The 27079-nt window shown below is 45.6% G+C and overlaps 1 protein-coding gene across 3 annotated transcripts; it reads left to right on the plus strand.

The window, feature by feature from the left end:
* Positions 1-27079, plus strand: LOC144712899 (Homeodomain-like transcriptional regulator). 3 transcript variants are annotated; one of them, XM_078587285.1, is made up of 19 exons: positions 1-226; positions 951-1007; positions 1176-1247; positions 1325-1732; positions 15886-15944; positions 17037-17219; positions 17298-17357; positions 17471-17648; positions 17907-18007; positions 22158-22244; positions 22742-22873; positions 22949-23086; positions 23242-23364; positions 24082-24522; positions 24667-25002; positions 25545-26141; positions 26213-26317; positions 26408-26591; positions 26672-27079. In XM_078587285.1, the coding sequence occupies exons 1-19, from the start codon at positions 220-222 to the stop codon at positions 26695-26697; spliced, it is 3294 nt and encodes a 1097-aa protein (XP_078443411.1). In that variant the 5' UTR covers positions 1-219; the 3' UTR covers positions 26698-27079. The 3 variants fall into 3 exon arrangements, with proteins under 3 accessions (XP_078443411.1, XP_078443412.1, XP_078443413.1); XM_078587286.1 differs by having other exon boundaries at positions 17079-17219; XM_078587287.1 differs by lacking the exon at positions 951-1007.

Here is a 27079-nt window from a genome sequence, read left to right on the forward strand (position 1 = left end):
ATAGGGTTTTTGGAGAGAGAAAGAGAGCGACATAGACAGAGAGAGAGAGAGACTACTCAGAATGAGCTCAGAATGAGCTACTTCTTCCTAATCGGAGCAGGATCAACGATGAAAAAGAGGAAGAATCAGAGAATTTCTCAGATCGACCATGGCGCAATCTCCTCCTGACTTGTTCTTCTTCATCATCCTACTGAACTGAACTGAACTACAAACGCCATCATGGACGGTGCGCAGACGCGTTCTCCTCTCTTTTATTGATCCTTGATCGAAAATTTTCTCTCTATTGGCTGCATAGCCATCTCGACCACGCTTTTTGCGCTCTGTCACTCCGACTCCGATCGTAGTTGTGTTTTTCCGCCGGTAAAATCTTTTGACGCGATCGCTTCTAGTTTGTCTGGGCTTCTGGGATTGTTCGCAGGAGGCAATTAATCCGAATGAGGTGCGGAATTTAATATTTATTCTCTTGGATTTATTGTAATAGTCGTTCAATCGGCGTATAGAGTGTCGACAATGCGTCAGCCGATGGTGTGGCTGAAGGGTTTATACTATGCAGTTCAGTTTTTTGTAGTATACTTTGATAACTTGTGGTTATTCCAGTAGTTTTACTTCTTTCCGGACTTGGAGTTGTAGTCGAAGTTTAAAGTGTTTTATTTATGTGAATACGTGCGAGAAAAAAATCTTAACTTTTTTGGGTTTCGATCACAATACCATGATTCCTCCTTTTTTTTCTCTTGCTGATGCCCGTTCAACGACTAAATTGTCGCCCTTTGAACTCTCAAACCTCTTTATTCCAATTTATCTGGGAAATTTTCATAGAAATGTTCACTATTTCAGAAACAGCGCATCGTCTCCCATGATGCTCTTTTTTTCTTGATATGGTGATCAAAGACACATGTCGGTCAGGTCTTATGCTGAAGAAATCCTCATCAGACGTTTATTTCTTTTTTCAGAATTGGCGTTAAGAAAAAATCAGAAACTATGGCTCTTACACTTTTCCTCTCACCATGGTTTGTGCACAAAAGTTTTTCCATGTCTTGGAAAAAAATAAAAGAAAAGAAAAATCAGTTCTAATTCAATTTTACAAGTTTGATTCGCTCTTTAGAATTTCAATCTTTAAATGTTTTATTTACCCTACCTTCGAGTTTACTCTGGATCAACGGTGGGCTTAATTGCAGATGCCGAGCCAGAATATGGTTTGGTGAAAAAGTCAAAAAGCCAAATAGAGTTTTTAGAGAAGTTATTTTCAGGTTTGTCTCTGCTCGTTTTTCCCTACGATGTTTCCTTTTTCCTGTTCATCGGGGTCAACTTACTGCCATCATCGCAGAGAAAAGGTATCCGAACCAGAAGGACATTGAAGACTCTGCGATTGTACTCAATTTGACACACAACCAAGTCCGTACGTGGTTTACTGAGAGGAGGAAGAAACATACGAGAGAGGAGAAGATGCAGAAGGTTGCTTCTAGTAGAGAACGCACAAGAATCTCCAAAAATCGAGGGGGCGATGAGGAAGGAACGAGTAGTTTGTCCTGTTTGAAGTCGTTTGCAGCGAAGAAACTGAAGGACATTGGGGTAAGACACACAGGGCAGCAGGAGTCACTGCTGGAGAATTTCCACCAGATTCAAGTATTACTTCCCACAGACTACATCTTGAAACAAGTATTCCGTAAAGATGGCCCTCCTCTTGGAGTAGATTTCGATTTTTGCCCGGAGAAAGGATTCAGGCATAATTCAGGTAGTTCATTTTTTAGACTCATTTTGTTTAATACTTAGGGTTTTTGTAATTTTCCTTTTTGATGATTCTTATGTCTATATAAAGGTAGGGAATCCTCTAATCATTTCCCAACTCCGTGGGTAGCAGGGTTCTGTGTGTCTCACTCTCTTCTACGTTATTTATCTTTGACTCACATATTTAGTTGAAAGTAATATTTTTGGTTTCTAAATTTGATTTTCTTATCTTTTCATCTTTCATTTGGAAAGGTGTTTCTGATGACCTCAAACGTTGTTGTCCTAAATATGCTTCATATTTTTCCCATTAGTATTCATTTGGAATTGTGAGAAGATCATCTCAAGATGTTTCCCTTAACTGAGGAGTCATCATGGTCGAACAAGAACCACACAAAATATAGTTAGAATTTGAAGATTCTTATTCGTTGGTCATTATCAGATATTAATAAATGTCAACGAGGGAGCCTCGTCATCGACCTTGTGCTTCTATTTCTTTTACTTGTATTTCACTCCTTTTATCGCTTACTTGTATGTCCACTTTGTGTACATTGCCCATTTATTCTGGGCCCACTATGTAACCCTATAAGACTATGGGGGCCAATGGTAAAAGATCGATTGATTCCTTTTTCTTACAAACCCTAGCAGACAGAGTCCGACAGAGAGAGATTCAACTTACCAGGGGTGGATCATGACAATAAACTTTAATTTTGGTGAATTTTTTGATGTGAAATAATGCGGAATCTTGTGTCTATGATATAAGGTATGTCAAGTTTCCCTTGAATGTTGGGTGGTTCCCGCTTAGTTTGGTGACCGCCTACTTCAATCATCTTTCAAAAAAAAAGTTTCCCTTGAACAGGGGATAGGGAAAGAGAGAATTGAGAATAGGACAAAAAGAGGCACGTTTCTTACTTCTAATGCATAATGTATACGGATAAAAATGGGCCATATGGCTGTGTAGCCTACATAGGGAAAGAGACAATGATGCAATTTCCCACAAACTTTTTTTTTGAAATTTTGAACAGCGATCACATGCCCATGCTGTGGTCCCCAAGGCAGTCACCAATCCTGGTACTGCTCTCGCCCAAGCATGCTTAATTTCAGAGTTCTAATGGGATCCGGTACACTTGTGTGCTGATACTAGTGTATTTCCCCCAAACTGTGTGTATTGCGTGACAGGCATATACTGCACCCTTAAAATCTCCTCTCACACAGAATAGTTTTTTTTTGAATAACAAAATAGGCGGTCACCCGAAAAGGGTCTGTAACCACCCGCCGATTAAATGCCTTGAGCCTTTAGGCTCTATTACAAAGGGGTTTATCCTCTCCCCTCTCTTTTCCCGACTTAGGGGAACCATGATGCCATTAGTCCCTCCACCTCGTGGGCTATCCCATCTGTAGAGGCCGTCCCACCACGAAAGATCACATCACTTCTGTGGCGCCATATTCCCCAAAGCACTGTCAACGCTCTGCCCCCCGCTTCTCTTTGTCTGGAGCCGAGTCTCTGCAGCGAGTCCCAGAAGGCCTCCTATGATGTCGGGTTCACCGCCATCTGAGTTCGAGTAGCCCAGATTGTACGAGCGAGAGGGCACTCAAAGAATAGATGATTACAGTCCTCTTCTCCTCCTGTGCACAATACGCATTCCGTTGGTGCGTCAGGATACATCCTCTTGTGGAAGACTCGGGTCGTCACTCTTTTTCGAAACACAAGCCAGCCGAAGATCTTCACTTTCAGAGGGACCTTTAGACGCCATATCACTTGGCATGTGTGTGCCGTCTCTATATTTTCTGTGTTTGCCAGGCGGATCCCCACGTAGGCTTTACGCATTGTAAAGGGGGCGTTGGTCCAGTCCCAGCTATCGCTCATGGCGGGTCAAGGTCTAATCTGATTCAACGCTTGCTGCATGTCCAAAAACTCTGCTTGTCTTCGGGCTGACAGAACGCCCACAAACCTTGGGTTCCATGTGCCATCCCAACACTCTTCCACTGTGCCCTCAGGGCATTGTGCTAGCGCTGATAGCCGTGGGAATGCTGCTCGCAGAGGGCCGCGTGTCGACCAGTGGTCTGTCCAGAAACGAAATAGCGAGCCATCTCCTATTTGTGCTGAGTAGAATTCCCAAACTTTGGGGAAGATTTGTCTAAGGCCTTGCCAGAATGGTGACACCCCCCTGACTGGAGCTGATTTCTCGTCCCAGTTTAGACCTTCGCCATAGTTGTCTCTCAAGATTTGAATGACTTGATCCTCACTTGGCTGCATCATCCTTGTCACCCACTTTGCTAGTAGCGCTGTATTCATACTTTGGGAATGCAGGACACCTAGACCTCCTTGGTTGAGGGGTTTGCAGATGGTATCCCATGCAGAATAGTTATAGGCCTTGAATCCAGTTCCCAAAAGAAATGCCTTGAATCCAGGGAGCTTCACATATCCCTTGTGCAAGTACTGTGAATTCACATTTGTTACTTGTTGCTACTTGCTACACTAGCAGCTGGTGAGGCTGACTTTAGGTTGATTTGGATCGAAATCAACATAGCATCCATGTCCAAAATTTTATGTTCAGGGGAGCAATAAAACATAATGGGGGGGTGTTGGAGGCCGTAACTACCTAAAGTGGATTGCAGCCAGAGAGAAAGAGGAAGTAGTCTGTCTATTCGTTCAGGCACCCCATACTGTTGAGGGGTGTAGGTGCATGAAGACTTATGAGGAAATTTTGGGTCATTAAAATAACAACTGACCTCAGAGTTGATTAACTCCTTTGCATTATCAGTTCCAAACCATTTAACTTTTGTGTCAAATTGTCGATGGATCATAGCTACAAAACCACATACTGTAGGAGAACTTCCAACTTAATATTTATCAAATGAGTCCAACAAAAACGACTCAAATTGTCTACAAGAACTAAAAATCATCAAAATCCATGAAGATCCAAAAATAGAGCCGGATCCCATAAATCACAATGGATGGATGTTTTGCCAAGTGAGCCCTTGATAAATCTCAGGGAACATGGTTTTCAAGACAAATAGAGGGATAGCCCAGTTGTCGATGAAGCATTCAGATGTGCTCCCCCACTGTCAAAGATTGCAGTGGATGCCATTCATTACTCCATCTCTAAATATGGGCCACACATATAGTTGAGAGCTGCTTGGATTCTTGCTAGGCCATGCTTCTGGCTCGATTGTTCGTAAAGAAATGCATCAATTAGATGAAATATGAGCTAATCTTTAAACTGGTATCAAGCTGACCATAGTTTCAACATGAAAAAAATGTGTCAGTTTCCCAACTGGTTTTGTTTCCATTGTACCAATTCCAATTACTGAATCAAAATTATCCTCAGCAGTCTGAACCTTACTATTATTAATGTTGAAGGAAGAACAGAAGAGAGAAAGAAAAGTTTCTATTTCAGAAAAAACCGTCAATTACATGAGATCTGTACATCGCCTTTTATATTAGCCCATAACGGCTAATTCCAGCGGTCATATAACGGCTAGTTTTACTAGCTGTTATTGGTCGGATGGGCCTGATATGGCACCCGATATTGGGCCTGAAGTGCCCGGTACATTGCTCCTTTATTCTGGGTTTCACAAGCAGCCCATGTCTTCAACAATTAAGACAAGGTTCATACTGTTTAATTGATATCATTTGTCGGTAGCACCAGAATTGAGGATCCAGAGTGCAGATCAGTGACATGGTTCTGAGGTAACTGAAAGATAACAAGGCATATCTGAGTAGACCAGAGAAATGGAGCCAACTTTATCAGAGAGGTTCTTCAGCAGAGTGCGGATTTGGTGAAGCTCCACCTCGAACTTCTCCATATCACCAGAATGCTGCCCCTCTTCTGTTGCAGGAGTAGGCACTTTGAATGTCACTCTCTCTCTGCTCTCAAGAGGAGGGTGGACATGAAGTTTCCAACATGTCTCCCTGATGTTGAGTGACTTTTTGCGATAAAGATGGAAACATTGCCCTCCCATCATCCTTCATATTCTGAGATAATTTCTTGACTGTCTGGCTGATGAACAGGAGTTTTTGTGGAAGAGCTGGTTCTCCTTGCTGAGGCTTCACTACATAAGCCGTATTCTTAATCTCCATTTTCTGATCGCCTGCAGGGGCGATTCCTTATTGAATAACTTCATTTCTGACCTAAATATCTGTATCTTGAAAATTCAGTCTATGGTCCTGGTTGAAGAGTTGAGCACAATCACTCTCAAACACTGGGCAAAGTCCCTTCTAGTAATGATATACTCGATCATGTGAGCTAATTCCCCGTACAGCAGAATTATTTTTCGAGGGATAATAGATATCTATTTCTGTCAAGAGGCCTTCAATCTCATCGGTGTATTCCAAGATGATCTTCACTCTTGAAGAATATGCACGGGCCAATCAACCGAATTGGCAATCTTAGATTCATCTTCATGCTTGGAAATTCGTTTCTGCACAATGTCCCTCATACGAACCTTGATCTTGTAACTCGGCTAGGGTTGACTCCGCTTCCAAGGCACATGCAATCAACTTGTCAGTTGTTTGGGGGCGGAGTCGGTTTACCTCGGCGTGCACGGCAGGGCGGAGGGCGGCGTGTAAGGCATGCATTGCGGTGTTGTCTGCGAGAGTGGGTAGGTAACCCACGAGCTCCATGAAAGAGGCAATCAATTCATCCACCGTTCCGGTCTGCTGAAGGCGCACGAGGCGACGATACGTCACTAGTGGACTGATGCCGAAACGACAGTTGAGCTGTCGTTTGAAATCAGCCCAGTCAAGAAAACCCGCACGGTCGTCGATGTAGCAGAATCACGCTGATGCTTTTCCTTCCAGATATGACGATGCGATGTGTAAGTGCTCCATGTCATCCGTGGGTACAGAACAGAAATATTGTTCGAGGCGCCGTAGCCAGCGGTCCGGGTCCCCCTCCGAGAAGGTGGGGGGTTCCGCGGCACTATCATGGAGCCCAAATCCAAGTCGGGATCGTCCCCAGGGCGAGATGACGCCGCAACAAAGTCCCTTGCCGACATCCTCGAACGACAATTCGCCGCCCAGATGCAGATGCAGATACAGCTGTTCGCACCCCTCACGGCGCAGATAACAGTCGCTCGTGACGACAATCCAGCAGCAGCAGGCCGCACCTCCGCCACCGCCTCGACCCACCGGGGGACCCTCCGGCACGGCCGACGGTGCCCATCTGCCCACAAGCACGGATGCCATGGTCAACGTCTCGCCAGCAACCGCTGATCGCATTGTGGCCGACTCTCTGCCCGACAACGAAGACGGCGAGGGGAATGGACTGCTGCCGCCGCTCCCCCTGCCGCTTGGCCGATACTATCTCTACCCCGCCGGTGGGGGTTCCTCAGCCACCACAGCGGCTCCACCGGAGCCGTTCATCCATGATACGGCCATCCCAGGAGGCACGGCCGTGAGAGGGGCCCCATCAGTGCGCTCAAGGCCCCCGCTGTCGCCCTCCTGGGTCCGCGCGTTCAGGTCGCCCTTCTTGCAGTGGCGAACCCTAACGGGCCACCGCTGAGGGCAACGGGAACCCACGACCCCGGCCAGCCTTCACGGGGCAGGGAGATGGGCCCTTGCCCTTACCCTGGGGAGTTTGGCCCAAACCCTAGCGGACCCAACCCTTGGGGGCAAGGGCCCGATACTTACCCAGGTGGGCCGATTGGCCCATTTCCCTGCGGGGCCGACCCTTGTTTGGGAAGACCCGATTTTTATTCCGGTGGGCTGGGCCACTCGGGCCTGCCACAGCCCTGTTTTGAAGAGGCACCCCCTTGCTGGAACGGGGACGGTCATGCAGGGGCCCCTACAGGCCGGGTCCCTTGGGGAAACTCTCAGAACAACCTCCGTAGGGGTCATCCCAGTGTCCAACGGGCCGACGACCATGTACACTGGATGCGCTGCACTGAAGGAGAAGGTCACCCCTGGGCAAACGCGCCTCGCCGACTGCCACCGGTGCTTCCTCTGCACGATCGTGCAGTTGAGTTTAGGTGGGGCGACATTGCTGACGAATTCGAGGCCGCCTCTGACACCTCATGGAGACCTCCCCGGCGACATCCCCAGCGAGGCCGTCCTGACTTCCTGGATGGCCCTCCAGACAGAGGCTGGCCCAAGCACCGTACGGCGGAACCCCCAACCTTCTTGGAGGGGGACCCAGACCGCTGGCTACAGCGCCTCAAACAATATTTCCGTTCTGTACCCACGGATGACGTGGAGCACTTACACATCGCATCGTCATATCTGGAAGGAAAAGCATCAGCGTGGTTCTGCTACACTGACGACCGTGCTGGTTTTCTCGACTGGGCTGATTTCAAACGACAGCTCAACCGTTGTTTCGGCATCAGTCCACTAGTGGCGTATCGTCGCCTCGTGCACCTTCAGCAGACCGGAACGGTGGATGAATTGATTGCCTCTTTCATGGAGCTCTTGGGTTACCTACCCACTCTCGCAGACAACATCGCAATGCATGCCTTACACGCCACCCTCCAACCTGCCGTGTGCGCCGAGGTAAACCGACTCTGCCCCCGAACAACTGATGAGTTGATTGCATGCGCCTTTGAAGCGGAGTCAATCCTAGCCGAGTTACAAGATCAAGGGAACCAACCGCTGCAGCTCGTACATGATGAGGCGCCTCCTCCAGTACCTCCAGCCATTCCAGATGGCCCTCGAGCCGGGCGAGAACAGGCCCCTCCAACACGCTGCCTGCAACTCACGGAGGATGAGTTTCTTCGCCGCCGGGCACAAGGTCTTTGCTTCCAATGCAATGATTGGTTCACGCCGGGGCATCGCTGCAGGAAGGACCTCCGTATCCACATCGTCACTTAATCACTGGATGACCCAGGACCACCGGGCAATGATCCTGCAGCCATGTCGGACGAGGACCTTCCAGGCCCCTAAGCAGTTCCCAGCTTGAGGACAAGCCGGTCACCAAAAGGGGGAGTATTGATAGGTTTCCTCGACGTCGGGGGCATTATCATCATTTTACTATGCTTCCTTTCTCTCTATGTTGCCTTTAAATAGCACAGCCCTCCTTTGAGGAGGGCAGACTTGAATGTTGGTTCTTAAGTGATTAGTGGCTTCTCTTCCCCTCTCGTCTCTCCTACATCTACGCTCCGTCTCCCTCCACGATTCCCGTCCCCGCAATCGTCTCTGCATCACCGCGTCTTCAAGTGGCTCGTCCTCGGCCGATCCCTATCCCCTCTGCTCAGCCTCCTCCCGATCATTCCCGTTTCGACTCTCCTACCCTGGGAACACCTACCTCGCCTCCTCCAATCCCCTTCCGATACGAACCTAGATCAAGGTTCTTATCGGTCCCAAACTGTTGTTACTGAGGCATAATCCATATGGGACTGGATTAGTTCTGGTAACATTTGGAATCTAGGAACCAGGAGAAGAGAATGTCTTGCTTAGATCATGATTTGAGGAACCTGTTATTATGATTAAAGAAAATCAGATGGATCGTCAAGTGGTAGCATTACCCTCAAGGCCAAAAAAATTAGATATTTTGTCAAGTTGTACATATTTATGACCTTGAAGAGGTTTTGAGGTGTTATTTGGGGAAGATGTGGGTACAACTTATCTCTAAAATGCATGATGCCAGTCTCCTGTCCAAGATGATGACTGTTCACTGCCGCGTCATTGCCCATAAGAAATAAGTCATGTACAACTTATCTCTAAAATGCATGATGCCAGTTTTACTGAGAATAGGTTAGGCATTCAACTTCTAGATCCCAGAGTATAGGAATAGATATACCCGGAAAATCTGGAGGGCAGTGAATCATAGAACTTAAATGAAGCGATCACCTGATCCTAGAAGCGAGTAGAGAACTAGCCCACGTACAAGAATATAGGGTTGCTGGTCGTCAGGTGCTGCTTTTGTCCTAGGCGTTTTCAAGACCCAACTCTGACCCAGATACACTCACCACTGCAACAGTTTGGAGATCGAGAAAATGCAATTCGTCAACCACAATTGTCAGCAGGCGCTTTCCTGTTTCTTTTTTTTGTTTTTTGTCTGTCAACCCTGTATTTTCTCTATTGCATAAGTACCCTTATGAGGTCGGATCCACCATGTTGGGTCTGAGTGGACCCAATAGATGTAATCCAGTATAAGTACCGGAGAACCTCTTTTCATTAGGTTAAGTCATATTTTTGATTTGTCCTCTCTCTCTTGGCGGCTAGGGTTAGAACAGGTGGAGAAGACAGCAAGGGGAAGATCCGTTCTCCTCATTGAGCAGCTGGAAGCTGACATGGTATCAGAGCATCGTGTGGAGTGAATCAGCACCTCCCACTGTCGATCTACCATCAACCCTAAGTCTCATTCTCGTTTTCCTTCCACTCTGCTGTACCAAAGCAGAGTAGGGTTAGTCAAAGGAAGGAGTGTAGGACCGACCTTGTTCAACACATGGCTGACCTTGAAGATCGGAGCAGCTCTGCAGCAACGCACGGAACCAGAAGAAATCTGGATCTTATTCAAGAATATGACCGATCAACCCAAATTATTTTCCCTGGAGTACCAGAACAGCTGCGATATGATGGGCTCAATACATTGCATTGGCGACAGTATGTTGGGCTTATCTTAGAAGGTATGGATCTCTCTGAACACCTGTTTGTTTCCAGGAATCAGACTGATCTCGGATATAATATCTGGAAACGAGAAGATGCTCTGATTTGTGCATGGCTCCTGCGAAGTATGGCTGGGGAGGAGTTTAAAATTTCCTACTGTTTAAGACAGCAAAGGCTATATGGGATCATGCACATAAAGGAAGCTCCAAAGGCAGGGACGGGAGAATATATCGTTTGGTGACAAAGGCAGCAAATCTGGTCCAAGGTGAGAGAAATGTGACATCCTACATTAATGAATTGCAGTCTATATGGAGGGGGATAGACCACTATCGACCTGTAAGAAATTCAAACTCTGAGGAGTGGGCCTATGTATTAAAGGATATGTTGTATAAATTTCTTATGGGTCTGAACAGTGATTATGAGGCAGTGAGGAGTCAGATTCTAAACCGAGAAAAAGTACCAGACCTGGAGGAGGCGATTCGACTCATTCGGGAAGAAGAAGAGAGGTTTGGAGTAGCCTCAGAGCCACTTTCTGGTGATAGTGGTACCAGTCTTATATCTAAAGTAATGCCACAAAAATCTCAGACAACCCAGAACAATCAGAAGAGTCAGAAGACACAGTCAAGAGATAATTTATTCTGCCAATATTGTAAGAAGCGCAATCATAATATCGAACAATGCTGGAAACTTCATGGTCGACCAGTTCGTCCAAGTCAGGTGCATAATATAGCCTCTCAGGAAGATACTAAGGATGATTTTGAAGAAGCACACCAAGAAGAATATAAGTACCCTCCAGCTACCACCGGGGGAGAATTAGCCCGCCTGCGGGAAGAAGTTGAATGACTCAAGAGTATGCTTGGCTCTACCTCCATGGTGAAATCAGGTGATCATCTAATTTCAAATGCTTTCTCCTCATCCCAATTGAAGCTACATTGGGTAGTCGACTCCGGGGCAGCAGATCATATGACCCCAAATCGACTCATGTTCACCACTTATTCATTTGTCACATCTCGAGAAAGGTGATTACTGCTGGAGGAGAAATACTTCCGGTAACCGGGATCGGCACGGTCTTCATTAATCACTTGGGAACCCTCAAGGAAGTACTACATGTACCGGGATTGAGGGCTCAACTTATCTCTCCACAGCGATTGGTGAAAGATACTAACTGTACTCAGATGAGTGTTCTTTATTTGACAAGGTACTCAACCAAAGGATTGGATCGTTTAAAGTGAAGAACGGGCTCATTCAAGTGAAAGAAGAACAAGGTGGTGCTTTGATGGTGGGGAACCAGGACTCTTCACCAGGAGGAGGTGACGTTGAAGATGAACCTGAGAAGCTGAAGAATATCAAGATTTTACATTTCAGGACTGGACATCCGTCTTTTGATATTTTGGGGAAACTGTTCTGTTACAACCCCTGGGTCAACGAACGAGGTTGTAGACTGGGACCACGAACTCAACAATAGTCTGGATGAAAACAAAAGCGTCTAGCGACGAAGTCATAGAAGATAGCGTGGGGTAGGAACTACGATCACACCGAATCTTTGGATCACCCTGGAAGGAATGGGAGGATCTCCCAAGCCAGCCTCCGTAGCTCGCAGTGCCGCAGCCTCGCCAGCCAGCCTCTTTCTTTCGCCGCCCCTCCCCCTTCCTTCTCGTCTCTTTTTGAATTTCGGTTGCGTCTCTTCGTCCTCCCTCCGCTGCTCTGCACGTGCGAGGCGGAGACGTTTCTTCCTTCGCACGTAGGTGCGTGGAAGAGTTGTATCATGTTCCCAGTTTATGTTAAAAATAGTGGTGTTTCAAATCTCTTCTGTGATGCATGTCAATTTGGAAAACACAAAAGATCTTCTTTTTCTGGCACTAGTACGAGACAAAGTCATCCATTCGACTTAGTACATAGTGATATTTGGGGACCATGCAGAACCCCAACTATTACAGGGAAGAGATGGTTTCTAGTTCTTGTTGATGACTGCACCAGAGTAACATGGATACATTTGTTTAAATACAAGTCAGAAGTATCCAAGATTGTTCAGGATTTCTGTACTATGATTAAATATCAATATGCTGTTACTATTAAGAAGTTCAGATCTGATGATGCCAAAAACTATTTTAATAATACCTTGACCAAATTCTTCTGTGATCAGGGTATTATTCATGAGTCATCCTGTGTAAATACTCCCCAACAGAATGGGATAGCAGAGAGGAAAATTGGGCATGTTGTCTCCACCACAAGGACATTACTTTTCCAAGGTCAGGTTCCTAGTCGATTCTGGTCAGATGCGCTACTTACAGCTGCGTATTTAATCAACCAACTTCCATCAAAGAAGCTTGAATATCATAGCCCCTTGGAGTTGATGTCAAAGCACTTCCCTGAAGTCAAGATGTATTCTCCCATTTGATTGAGGGTCTTCGGATGTACAGCATTTGTTCACGTCCACAACCCCACTAGTAAACTCACTCCAAGAGCAATCAAGTGTCTATTTCTGGGTTATTCACCTACACAGAAAGGTTATAAATGCTACAGTCCAACCATGAAGAAGTTCTTCATATCAGCTGATGTGACCTTCAATGAAGAGCAAATGTACTACAACTCGTCGAGTGACAACTGTGGGCGAAATATGATATCTAATCGAGACACTCCAGAGTCCACTATTATGCAGAATGGTGAAGAGGAAGACAATAGCTGCACAGCACTGAATTTGGTTCAGAAAAGTCATCAGCAGGACGACGTTCAAGCCCCAAGAAAAACAACCAGTAATGTACTAAGGGAGGACGAAGATGCAGAAATTCCCACAGATGATGCAAGACCAGAAGGAGAAGCAGAAACCTCTGTCACTGATGAGGAGAGACCAGCTGAAGAACTCCATGATGAAGACCTGGGATGGCCAATTGCCCTAAGAAAAGGAAAGAAAACTTGTACACAACAAGAAGGTACCCACTATCACATGTTGTTAATTATGCAAGAATATCTCCTAACTATCGTGCATTTCTCACCAAAATCGACAGTGAAGCTCTACCAAAAAATGCGGAAGAGGCGATGAAAATACCAAGATGGAGAGAGGCAATGGAGACTGAAATGGAAGCCTCATTGAAAAATAAAACATTGGAGATAGTATCGGCACCAGATGATCGAAAAATAATCGGCTGTACCATAAAATACAATTCAGATGGCTCAATTCAGCGCTATAAAGCTAGACTTGTTGCCAAAGGGTATACTCAATCCTGCGGTATCGATTACAAGGAGACATTTGCCCCAGTTGCAAAACTGAACACTGTACGAATACTGATTGCAGTAGCTGCAAAATTAAGATGGCAGATGCATCAGTTTGACGTTACGAATGCTTTTCTACATGGTGACTTAGAGGAAGAAGTGTTTATGGAATTACCTCCTGGATAAAGTGTTGAAAAAGGGGGAAATAAAGTGTGCCAATTAAAGAAGGCTTTATATGGGCTAAAGCAATCACCCAGGGCATGGTTCGGAAAATTTTCTCTATCAATGAAGGAAATGGGATGCAGACAGAGTAACTGGGATCATACCTTGTTTGTCAAACATTCCAGTACAGGGGGAGCTGTGATCCTCTTAGTGTATGTTGATGATATTATAATATCAGGTGATGATGAAAAAGAAATTAGTCATCTGAGCATTCAGTTGGGTAAGCTATTCAACATTAAGTCACTGGGTCTTCTTCGTTACTTCCTGGGAATCGAAATTGCCTATTCTGAGGAAGGGAATTTCATTTCACAGAGGAAGTATACACTAGATCTTCTACAGGAGACAAAGATGACAGAATGCAAGCTGTCAATGGTGCCAAGTGATCCAAATAATAAGCTTGGAGTGTGCGAAGATGAGGCTCCAGTCAACAAAGTTCAGTATCAACGGTTGGTCGGTAAGCTGATATACCTAAGTCACACAAGGCCAGACATAGCATTTGCACTGGGAGCATTAAGTCAGTTCATGCACAACCCAAGGGAATCTCATATGAACGCAGCTCACAGGGTCCTAGCCTATTTGAGGGGGACAGCTGGACAAGGCCTACTCTTCATCAGGGAGGGCAATACTTCCCTAGAGGTGTACACCGATGCAGATTATGGAGGGTCAATTTCAGACAGAAGATCGACCTCAGGTTATTGTTCCTTCATTGGAGGGAATCTTGTTACATGGAGAAGCAAAAAACAAGACGTAGTGTCACGATCTAGCTCTGAAGCCGAGTTCAGGGCATTGGCTAAGGGGATATGTGAAGCACTATGGATGAGAGGAGTACTTAAAGATTTGAGAGTTCCTCAAGACAATCCAGTTATACTTTATTGTGACAACAAGTCAGCAATTGATATCGCACATAACCAGTTCAGCATGACCGTACAAAACATGTGGAGATTGACAGACACTTTATCTGTGAGAAAATAGATAAAGGCATAATCCAGATGAGATATGTCCAGTCAACTGATCAAGCAGCAGATTTTCTCACGAAAGGCCTTCCAGGAAGTACATTTCACAGATTAACGAGCAAGCTGGGCATGAAGAATATATCTCCCCCAGCTTGAGGGAGGGTGCAGCAGGCGCTTTCCTGTTTCTTTTATTTGTTTTTTGTCTGTCAACCCTGTATTTTCTCGATTGCATAAGTACCCTTATGAGGTCGGATCCACCATGTTGGGCCTGAGTGGACACAATAGATGTAATCCAGTATAAGTACTGGAGAACCTCTTTTCATTAGGTTAAGTCATATTTTTGATTTGTCTTCTCTCTCTTGGTGGCTAGGGTTAGAACAGGTGGAGAGGACAGCAAGGAGAAGATCCGTTCTCCTCATTGAGCAGCTGGAAGCTGACAACAATCACTTGCTGATACGTTCTTTTCAAGAACGTACCAGAGACGTGCCACCAAGAGGCAACGTTGAGTCAAGTCACACGTGCGACTTGACTATAAATAAAGCCGCCAAATACAAGAAAGGCAGTTCTTGAATTAGTTGGCAGCGTGAGCTGAGGCTGGAGTGGGAGGTTGTCTGGGACCAGAAAGGGGAGAGAGGGAGCTGGATCCCGATCTTCATTATCCTTCTTCCACCTTCATATCTTCTCCTCGTTCTCTTGGATTCTTATCTTCCGTTCCATCTCTCTTTTGTGACAATTGGAATTTCATATCTTACGTTGGTGATTACTCTTCAAGAAAGTGGTTGTGATATTGTACTCAAGATACATTGAACGTATCACCAGCTTTGTCCTGTCAGCAAGAAGGCTCTGATACCATGTCAAGCGTCGAGAGAGGAAAAGAGAGAATCAAGCATAGGGGGCAAAGAGTCACTTTCATTTGACCATTACAGGAAAGAGATTATGATCCAATTTCCCTCAAACTGTGTGACTGGCATATGCTACATTATTAGAAATGTGGAAGCCTTATTGGGCCATGAAGCTGCCTTTTCTGCAGTGAATGTTGAAATTTTTGTTTAATGTTGTTGAGTTATATGAAACTTTAGTTTCTTCAAAATTGAGTTTATTATTCTTCCATTATCTTTCATTTGGTGCATGTTTCCTTCTGCGAGCTTCTATTATAGACAAATGACATTTTATCTGACTTTATTCCCATTCACAAAGTACATTTGCTTAATGTCTCCACCTTTTCATGATCAGGTTCATTGAATCGTCCTCTCTGCTGCCACACTAGCAAAGTTATCCGTGACAGGAGAAAGGTAGATATGCTATGTACTATTATTATTAACCTATATTAAATAAATTCTTTCAAGTCTAAGGCTCTGGGATGTTCTGATGTGTTAGTGAACCTAAGTGAGTGCAAAGCCAAGGCAGTTAAGATGCGAATATTGGCATAAATCAATGATAAAAAATGGGAAATATTGATCTTTGTGATAATGGTAATCCGAGGAGAGAGAAAGTAGAGAGAGAGAGAGTGCATAAGATTGGGGCAAGAAAAGATGTCTATTACTGCATCATAGTTCCCCTTATATACAGAATTAATCCAGGGCAAAAAGCCCTTTCAGACAGAGTTACTTGTTTAACAAGTAATTCCTTGTTAAACAAGTAACCCTCCAACGGTTACTTTTGAAAAGTGACCGTTGGAGGGTCCAACGGCTAGTTAAAAAACTAGCCGTTGGAGGCTGGGCCTGTCCAGAACAGGCCCAGAATATATCAGGCCCTGATTGGGCCTGATATTCAGTGGGCCCTTAGTGGGCCCATAGTGGGCGTGTAATGAGCCCTTAGTGGGCCAATACTGGGCTGCTAATGGGCCTTGCAGAGGTCCATTAGCAGCATCCTAAGGTCATTAGTTCTTTTATTAAATATCCTAACAGTTCTATTACAATTACATGGCCTTAGGCCCATGGTTAGTGCATTAATCCTTAACAATCTTGTTTCGAATGAAGTGGGACTTGCGTTATTTCATGAGAAGAGGATAGAAAGAGATTCATTAAATATGTGGCAAATGATGGGAACCACAGTCTCTTTTTTCAGTACTGCATTGTTGCCAAATCCTGTAATAATTATCCTTTCTACCTTGTTCACTTAATTAGCATCTGGTTCTGCATGTTCATCAATATTGTAAAGAATTCTCTTTTATCCCTTAGCCTTTACCTGAGATGGTCAAACTGATTCAATGTTATTGTGTCATATTTCTGTGCGTGAGTTTGGGAGGAATCTGGATCTGAATGTAACGTGACCTAAATAGTAAATTAGGAGCGATGTTTAATTTCTACAAATATTTTTCTGTATCCTTTTCGCAGAGTTGTACCATTTTCACAGCTGTTGAAACTTTTGCTGATCCATTATAGAAATCTGAATTTCCTCCGTGCAATGGGCGTTCATCTACGAAGGGACATGGAATCGGGAAAGGATTAATGACAGCATGGTGCATGGCAAAACGTGGACATCGAGATGAAGATCCCAAATATTTTCATCTCCCCAACGAAGGATACTGTAGTCTTGAAAAGTCAAGAAACGTAAAGAAAATCACGGTAAAATCATCAAACTCCTGTTTCCTGAACTTTTGACCTTTTCATATCAAGGATAATGATGTAAAATTTCGTATTCAGAGGAAAGATATGTCAAGGAGATTGAAGAAAGGAAAGGTGATTTCTTCGAGAATAAAGAAGGTGCGTCATCATTAAATGTTTACATCATTTTTTTCACATTATTTTGGGCTGATATCTTCTTGCATTATGCTTTTCCGGATGGCCTATATAATTATGATTTGTGACTGTCTCAGTCCATGGAATGCGACCTTGGCTCGCCAGTCTTGACATATCAGGAGCAATTGAAGAGTCTTAAATTATTGATTGATGACGAAGAACTGGAGTTGGCTGAGTTGCAGACACTGTCTAATCCTCCGAGATGTTCAGCCCATATTTCTTCAAAGGGTCGAAATGGCTGTGCCTTGTGTAAAGGTAAACCCTATTATCATATGTCATTACCCAAAACCCCAAAGCCCGCCAGCCTAATCCCCAACCTTAAATCCTATACATAAATTTAAATTCTGAACAACCCTAGACTATAAGCTCTTCCTAAACCCAAAACACGAAGCTCTCAACCCAAAACCTGATACTTAAACCCTAAACGTTAAACTGTAACTTCATCTTTTTTGTTTCTCAGTATATGGGTGGTATGGATTAACGGTGTTTCCTTGCTCACTTTTTTTGCTTTAGATATGTTGGCTATATTCCCTCCCCCTGCAGTCAGAATGAAACAACCCATACGTGGACACCCATGGGACTCTTCACCAGAGATTCTCACGAAGTTCTTCAAGGTTTTTTCTGAACATCTAGTTTATTATGTTGTGGTATCCCTTAACGTTGACTGAGTTTGTAGATAGTATTATCTTTATTCGATCGGGAGGGTCACCGATTCTGGATGATCTCTCCTATTTTTTCAAACCAAATGTTCTTTATTCCCATGAATCTGGGTGTACTTTTTTTGCAGCCAATCTGGCCATCATGTGATCAATTTTTAGGTTTTCTGGTCATTTGCCTCTGATATAGTTCTAACTAAGTCTCGCGACTCACCGACAAAGACTATGGGAGGAGCTGGAGGGGGTGGTTGCGCTCTTTCAGGGGATCCCAATGCTTATCAGAGGGGACTTCAACGTGACGCTGGAGTCGGTTGATAGACAAGATGGGACTGGAGGACAGGAACCGGGTTCGGAGGAATTCTGGTCCTTTATTTCAAGCGCGGGCATGCAGGAAATGGGGCCTACGAACTGTATCTACACATGGAGGAGTACGAGGGGACCTAATACTCTCTCCCGGCTTTATAGGTTCCTTTGTTCAGTGGAGCTGTTGGAGGAATACCCGCTGGCCGATGTGCGTGCACTCCCTAGACCGTTGTTGGATCACATCCCAATTATCTGGCGGGCAAATGTTGGCCCAAATAGATCCACATACTTCAAGATGGATAGATCGTGGGTTGAGTTAGAAAGGGTTCAGGGAGGAGGTGAGTTCAGGGTGGTCATCCCAAGCCACCCTGGGCACAGCTACTACACAATTGGCCCCCAAACTGTCGGGTTTGCGTCTTCACTTGATGAATTTGAAGAAAAAGATCCGAGAAGAACGACACATTCATAGAAATGAGGCCTTGTCACGGGTCCAACAGTTTGATGCATTAGAAGACGTACGGGGCTTAACAGATGCTGAACACTCTGAGAGAAAAGGTTGCAGGGGAATAGTGGAGGAAGACAAGAAGCTCGAGCTTGATTGGAGGCAGCGCTCTCGCCAACTATGGCTATCTGAAGGGGACGCCAATACTCAATTCTTTCATTTGACAGCGAATGGAAGGCATTGCTCGAATCAAATACTACGTTTAAAAGTGGGGGATCGAGAAGTTCACGGGACACTAGACGAGTTGGCAAACCATTTTAGAGAGATGACTAAACAAGGGACTCGAAATCAATGGAGATGGGGCGGTAGAAGCGCATCCAAGGTTACACAAGGACAACAAGCTGAGTTGGTGAAGCCTTTCTCAGTGGAAGAAGTGCGAACAGCGACCAAAGATTTAAATGGAGAAGGTGCACCGGGTCCGGATGGATTCCCTGTCTTTTTCTTCAGCAAATTCTGGGAGGTGGTGATGGGTACACTAGACGAGTTCCGACGAGGAAATTATGGCCTGGAGCGACTCAACCGATCCCACCTATTTCTACTGCCCACATGACCTGGCGCCATCAACGTGGGGGATTTCAGGCCCATTGCACTGTCAAACTCTATTTACCTTATCATCGCCAAGGTGTTGGCGAGCCGGCTAAGGGTGGTAATTGGGGACCTAGTTGGGCCATTTCAATCGGCCTTCATTCCTGGAAGACAATTAGTGGACAGTGTGGTGGTGGCGGGGGAGATTGTATCATAATGGAAGACGAATAAAACTAAGGGTTTCATGTGGAAGGTCGACTTCACTAAATTGTATTACTCACTTGACTGGAGATTCTTTTGGTCGTTTATGCGCAAACGCGGGTTCCCCGAGGAATGGGTGAGATGGGTGAGGCAATGTGTTACCTCTCACTCATTCTCGATTCTGCTCAATGGTCGAGCTGGGGGAGGATGGATCCACCCCCAAAGAGGAGTCAGGCAGGGATGTCCGTTAGCACCGTTGCTTTTTGTTCTTGAGGTGGACACCTTGGCCACCTGCACACTTAAAGCTTGCGAGTAGGTCCTACTACGGGGTTTTCAGGCGGCGAGCTACTCAGATGGAATCCTGATCCTGGAATATGCGGATGACACCACTTTCTTAATTGAGGGCGTGATGAGAGAAGCTTGTATTTTATCTGCATTGCTTGATCTATTTGCAGACTTCTCGGGGCTACAACTTAATCAAGCCAAGTCGGCCTTTGTGGGTTTTGGACTTTCTTTTCGGAGGAAAAAGCACAGTTCGCAAGAGCTTTAGGCACACCTCAAGGCTCGCTCCCGATGGGCTATTTGGGTCTTCCGTTGACCGGAAGACGGATCCTAGCAGCAGAGTGGCATCCGGTAGTCGAAAAAGTGGAAAGGAGGCTCGAAGGTTGGCAGAACAAGACACTGTCAAAGGGGGGTCGTTTGGTGCTACTACGGTCGGTCCTGTCAGCAATCCCGTTATTCTACTTGTCAGTATTCAAAATGCCAGCAGTTGTGGTAAACAGATTGGAGGGGGCTATGAGAAGGTTCTTTTGGAGAGGCACTAGAGAGGAAGGGGGCAAGGGAGTGCCTCTTGTGGCGTGGGAGATATTGTGTAGACCTATGAAGCAGGGAGGGCTGGGGATCCTTCATCTGGAACCAATGAATCTGGCATTGTTGGCCAAATGGGTGGAACGGATTATGAAGACAACAGAGGGCCTAGTTTTCAGTTTCCTGAGAGACAGATATGGCTCCGAGATAGGTTGGGAGAGGCGTTGGGCTCGTGTCAGGGGAGAATCCCCTTTTTAGAGTTGTCTACGCCACGCGATACATCACGTGGAGGAGTTCTTTGTGGCCAAATTGGGGGATGGGGCAAGGTTCCATTTTTGGACTGATAATTGGTCTAACCAAGGCACCGTGAAGTTAAAGTTCCCAAGACTATTTACACTAGCGAGACACCCAGAGGCCAAAGTCAGTGAGTGTTGGGACGAGGCATGGGTCCCTATATTGACAAGAGCTTTATCAGAGCCACGTTTTGAGGAGTTTTTGGGGATGCAAGAGTCACTCTACCATTCGGCCCCTCAACTGAAAGTGGAGACGGTTGAACGTGGGGGAGGTCGTCTTTCTCAGTGAAAGAAGCGTATTTGAAGATTAGAGAAGTGAGGGACGATGTGACCATCAGTAGGGCATGCCACATGTTGATGAAGCCCAAAGTTCCACTGAAAGTGCGACTTTTCAGCTGGTTATTGCGGAGGCAGAGGCTGATCACACGGGTCTATGGCGAAGATGGGCCCCCATGGATCTCGTTGACTGTCCTATGCGCTAGGGGGGAGGACTGCTCACACCTATTCTTCACATGTCACTTTGCCCAGAGAGTCTGGGCATTGCAACAGGTACCAGAGGTGAATGTCTCTCCGGATGAGGCCTTTTGGACTTCACTCATAGAAGGAAGACACAGAAAGGGAGTGGAATGGGGGCGGTGACTAGCACTGCTCTGGGCGATATGGCTACATCGGAATGAAGTGGTGTTTAAAGGAAAGGCGGCTTCGGTAGAGGACGTTATTCATGTTGTAGAGGCACTCGTGTCTTTTTGGATTGGGAGGGGAGGATAGTCTTTTTTTGGTCGGGTGTTGTATATTGTTTGTACAAAGCATCTACAATTTTAATGATAGGGGGTTGACCACCGGTTCCGGGTGGCCTTCCATATTTTCTTCAAAAAAATAAAATAGTTCTAACTAAATCAAGAAACGAATTCTTGAAAAAGATAGAAATGACTCACAATGATATTGCAGCGATTACAATTCTTCAGACAGAGAGATCTCAGCCTAAGCTCAGCGACGCCTCTGATCTCCAAGTTCTTTCTCAAAATGACCGATGCCCCTCCAGTCCGGAGGGGGCTTCCTTATGTAGGAGCCAGAAGTCCTTGCTCCTAGCCCGGCAGTTAGTTACTACCCTGGGCAGTTGCAATCTTGATCTTGGACTACATGGACTCCACACGTGTGGACCCAAGTGTGGTCCCACGTGCAAATTCATTCACATTTTCTCCTCTCTGTCCTCCTCCTTTCTTCTTTCTTTTATATGTTATCCAAGGTATCGTAACTGCGTCTTATGTGTCTGGATAATGATTCCACAAGCATATTAAGAACTTTACCATAACAGTTGGGTGTTTGTTGAATCCGCCTGGTTTTATCTTGGTGAACAAAAAAATGAAAAATGGACCGACATGCTGATTTTATCTTTTTCTTGATGAGATTTTCCTTCTCAATCTGTTTCCTATTATCCACTTGCCATACAAGCTGATCATTTGCTTCGTTTTATCAGGTCCTCTGTTTCCTTTATACTCATGCAACGGCCATTGACATTTTCTCCTTCACGCTTGACGAGTTAGCTCAGGCATTTCATGACAAGGTTGAGTATCATCTACTATATCTCTGACATGTTACTCTGAATTTGACTTAAATTGTTAGTTCTCTTCCTGTCCAACATTCCTTGAGACCGTCGGTCTATTTCTTTTCAATGTTCTTTATGGAAAAGTAGGGTTCAACATTCAGGATGAAATATGCGACGATGGCTGTTAAAGTTCACTCGTCAGCAGCTATGGATGATAGTGATAACATTTCATCATTATCCCAGATGGGGACAAGTGACAAGGATGCGATGATGACAAATATGATTTATAGTTTTTCTTTGAATGTTACCCTCTCTTTCTCGACTCTCTTAACGTCCAGAATGAGGATGATCACATGTAGTTGTCATCATCCTTATCGTCATTTGTGCTTGCTAAGAAGATGAGGAAGATGATTTTTCTTGAAGAACTTATCTCTCTTCATTTAGAATTTTTTGGGACTTGGACCCTGGACAGTTTTTCTTCTCTCATATGGCTACTTGGAAAAAATGGGTTTCAGGATTCCATGTTATTGGGGAGCATTCACATTGCACTACTTAGTCTTCTCCTGTCTGACGTGAAAAGAGAACTGAATGATGGTTTCTTCCCTCGAGGCTCCAAAGACTGCCAGTTTCTAGGGTTTCTGCATTCGGTAAGTCAAGCTTCATTATAATTTCTAAAGTATCTCACTTTAATTCCACTACTTGGTCATTGGTCCTTGTTTCAGGTCAGACAGCAAGAGCTTGACGTTGACTTTTGGAGTGAGTCCCTCAACCCCCTCACATGGGTTGAAATATTTAGGCAGGTTATGATATCAGCTGGCTTCGCTTCTAGAAAGCACTCGACGAGGAGAAACCGGGCCGAGGTGCGATAGTTTTTAAAGCTCTTTGAATAATCCTCTGCTCGCTAATATCAACTATGACCTTATTTATTTCGGGGGATGCAAGTTCTCTTCATCATGAAGAGCGTTTTATTGCATTGTTGTGATTTATTTAGTTTCTGTGGTATTTAAACTCTCAGACGGTTAGTGCTATGGGAACGTACGGGTTGCATCCTCACACTATGAAGGGGGAGCTATTCAGCATCCTATCTGAGCAGGGTAGCAGGGGAGCAAAAGTCAAAGACCTTGCTAGAGCATCCCAGGTCTGATAATTGGGAAAATACCACTTTATTATTCACAGTATGAAATGTACCTCATTAGAAAATAAAAAATCCTATGGCATGGTTGTACTTGCACACATCTTATGCAACCAACAATGTTAGTTGTAAATATTGGATCCTTCGTCTAATTTGTGTCTATATCGGGTTATAATCATTATGATCCCCAACTCCTATCCTCGTCGTTTTTCCATTTGAGTAGTTCTCTATACATATCTGTGGCTCTCTCATAAGGAGGTCAAACCAGAAGTTGAATTGGCTGGAGGATCATCTCATTGTTCTAATTGGGATTTAAATGCCCATCTTGGCTGGAACCATTTGTCTCTCTTTCTCTCTACCCTTCCAAGATTAGTCCTGATGTAGGCACCAATCTTGGCCCGTAACGATTGTTCGTTTATCTTTTTTCTCTCCTTCTCTACCATTCCATGAACATCTCCCACGGAGAACTACTGGAGGTCCCAATTTTATTGGAGTTTGCAAAAAATCCAATTTCCATCCTCACCATTGGAGACTAAATTATTCAGAAACTTGAAAGTTCTGGCGCGCATTTAACATCTTAAAAAGCTAATGATAACATTGTTACGATACTATCCATCCCACTTCAAAATTTTCTTCTGACTCGGTGAAGATTGAATGAGTTATAAGTCTTTTTGGAAACCAATTTACTATTTATAACCCTAAACCTGTCCATATTCTCCTCAGATTGTGGAGCTGGGGCTTGGAGCTACGGCAGCAGAACTCGAGGCTGAAATCTGTGGCACCCTCTCAGGAGACTGCACTCTATTTGAAAAGATTGGTCCGTCTGCATATCGACTGCGCAAATTCGCTGTCACTAAACATGAAACACAAGATTATGAATGTGATAACCAGTGTTCTGGGAGTGTCGACTACGACGAAGATACAACCGGTTGCAGTTCAAGCAGCGATGGCGACGAAGAAGTCTCTGAGCTGGGCCAAAATGAGAAAAGAAAAGGAGGCGGTCTGGCTCTGCAGTCTGTGGAGATTGACGAGAGCTTCCCTGGTGCCGGCTGGTTGCACGGATTGATGGAGGGTGAGTACTCGGCTCTCTCCATCGAAGAGAAGCTTGATGGCTTGGTAGCTCTTGTGAACCTCACCCGGAGTTGCTCTATCCTAAAAATTCAGGTAATTTGCTTTTACCTCATCCTCAATGATGGTAAAATTTTGTCAATTAGTGTTCACTATGTTTGGGTCCTCAGTTGCTCGTTGAGAACAAACAACCTCGACAAAGAGTCCGTGAGTTAGGATATTTTTATCATGTATGTGCAGGAACAGGCTACAACTAGTAGTCCCACAACCATTCCCAAAGTGCGACGCCGAGGACCAGGGGGGAAGATACAAGTGGCAAAAGCAGGCCTCAGTGGGCAGGGACATATTCTAAAATCTTGTCCTGGTCGGGGGTCGTCCCAATCTCGGTCAAAGTCAAAGGCTTTGTCATCAGAATATGAGTCCCACACATTGCAGGCCATTTCTCTTGGTCAAGATAGGCGGTTCAATGGTTACTGGCTCTTCCTGGGGCCTTGTTCCTTGGGAGACCCTGGTCATCGCAGAATCTATTTTGAATCATCAGAAGATGGTCACTGGGAGGTCATTGATTCTCCGGAGGTGGGTACTCTCTTCTACCTCTTCATATATTGCATTCATCATCGTAACTGTCATTTCATCATCATGCTGGTACCATCATCGTCATCATCCTTTGAATCCTTTGAAGATGGCCCCTGGAAGCTGATTGATTCATCCTAGATGGTCATTTGTCAGCTGTTGTCTTTTGCCTCATCATCATCAACATTATCATTTTCTTCAACATTATCATCATCCTTATGCCTTTCAAAAGAAATCACCACCCTTATGTCATTGTCATACTTATCATCCTCAGCATCATGCATCATCAGGATCGTACTTGTCCTCAGCATTATTATCAACGTCATCTTCACCATCTCTGTTGTTATAACCAGATGGGCATCTACCCTGCATAACATTTGGATTATCATCATTATCATTATCATTGTATAGTTGCAGCTGTCATTTCCAGTGCCTACTGTCATCTTTGCATCATCATCAACATTGTTTTCATGTTGATTATTTTTGTCACCACCGTAGTCATCATCATCGTCAGGATGCCTCACAAGGGATGTGGGACCTTTCAGGCATTGATGGTACTGATGTCAGCTCTCGACGACAGAGGAGCCCGCGAGAACCTCCTCCTGGCAGCATTACGGCAGCGGGAGGCCTGCCTCACACGGGCGATGCAAGACTACTCACCAATCAGAGAGCAAATAGACGCTGACACGAGCAGCGGGCACAGCTCCCTGTCCCCTATCTCCGACGTAGACAACAACCAATCCTCGGAGGATATCGGCAGCCCGCCGCCACCTTCCGCTCCAGCTCCAGAACTCATCTGGCGAGCCACGGAGCAGCGTCAGAGATGGGCCCGTGCTCAGGCCTTTGATCATTGGCTGTGGGATCACTTCTACTCTGAGCTTGCCTCCGTCCGCCTTAACCGGCAGCGACAGCCATCAGAGTGGCTTGCCCGATGCGATGCCTGCCATGACCTCTTCTGGCCCGAGGAGAAACACTGCGGTGCCTGCCATGCGACCTTTGAGCTGGGTTTTGATCTCGAGGAGCGCTTCCTCGTCCATGCTGCCACCTGCTGCCCAAAAGCTGCCGACAGCAACGGCAGCCCAGGGCACCGGGTCCTGCCTTCGCAGCTGCAGGTGCTCAAGGCCGCGGTCCACGCCGTCGAGGTGGTACACTGGACGAGCCATCTTTAATGACGTTAGCCTTTCTAAGTTGACTTTTTTGGGAGCTTGCGCAGGCAGGCATGCCAGAGGACTCGATGGTGACGGGGTGGCGGAGGTCTGCGCACAAGCTCTGGGTGGGGCGGCTGCGGCGGGTGGTGTCAGTGCCAGAGCTGTTCCAGGTGGGTGCATTGCCACGAGTGCCAGAGAGGTAGTGGGGTTTAGTTTTGGTGGCAGTGCTGACTTGACTGGGATGGTCATGATGCTGGCAGGTGGTGGCGGACTTTGTGGGGACAGTGAGAGAAGGATGGGGACTCCGTGCCGGGCTGGATGACGACGTAGCGGTGGTGTTCCAGACTATGCCCCAGACGACATCAGCGTTTGCGCTGTGGCTGGAGAAGCTAGATGGGTTGGTCGCCCCTTGCCTGCCGCATTCCAGCTCAGTTCCAGTCAAGAGTATGTCTTTCCTTCGCTTTCCCTCTCTCCAACCCCCTCTCATCTCAATTTGTCCCTCTTGTCTTATTGAATCTCTCCAGGGAAGCGTGGAGGCTCGTCGGTTTGATTCCATGTCATGTGGTCATCTCTCTTGCGGAATCCTGTGGCCGCAGAGCTCTGCGCGATTGCAGCTCAGAGAAAGGGACGGCGTCGTCAAGCTCAGCATAGAACACTGTCATTGTCAACAATCTGAGTTCTCTCATGCAAGCGCACCGCCTCTTACCTATTTTGGTAGCCTTTTTCTTGATTCATTATTGGATGTCTTCCAGTCCAAAGAATACTGGCGTAATTGGCTAGGGCTTAGCAAACATCATCCATCATGTTATGTGGTGACCATCATGATAATGAGGTGTGATGATTTCTCAAATGATGATAACATGATGTATGATAGAAGGTCTAGAATAATGTGACGGGGTGAAAATTTTTTGACAGTCTTGTTGAAATGATTA

The sequence above is a fragment of the Wolffia australiana genome, chromosome 15 (genome assembly GCF_029677425.1).
Source record: "Wolffia australiana isolate 7733 chromosome 15, ASM2967742v1".
Lineage (NCBI taxonomy): Eukaryota > Viridiplantae > Streptophyta > Magnoliopsida > Alismatales > Araceae > Wolffia > Wolffia australiana.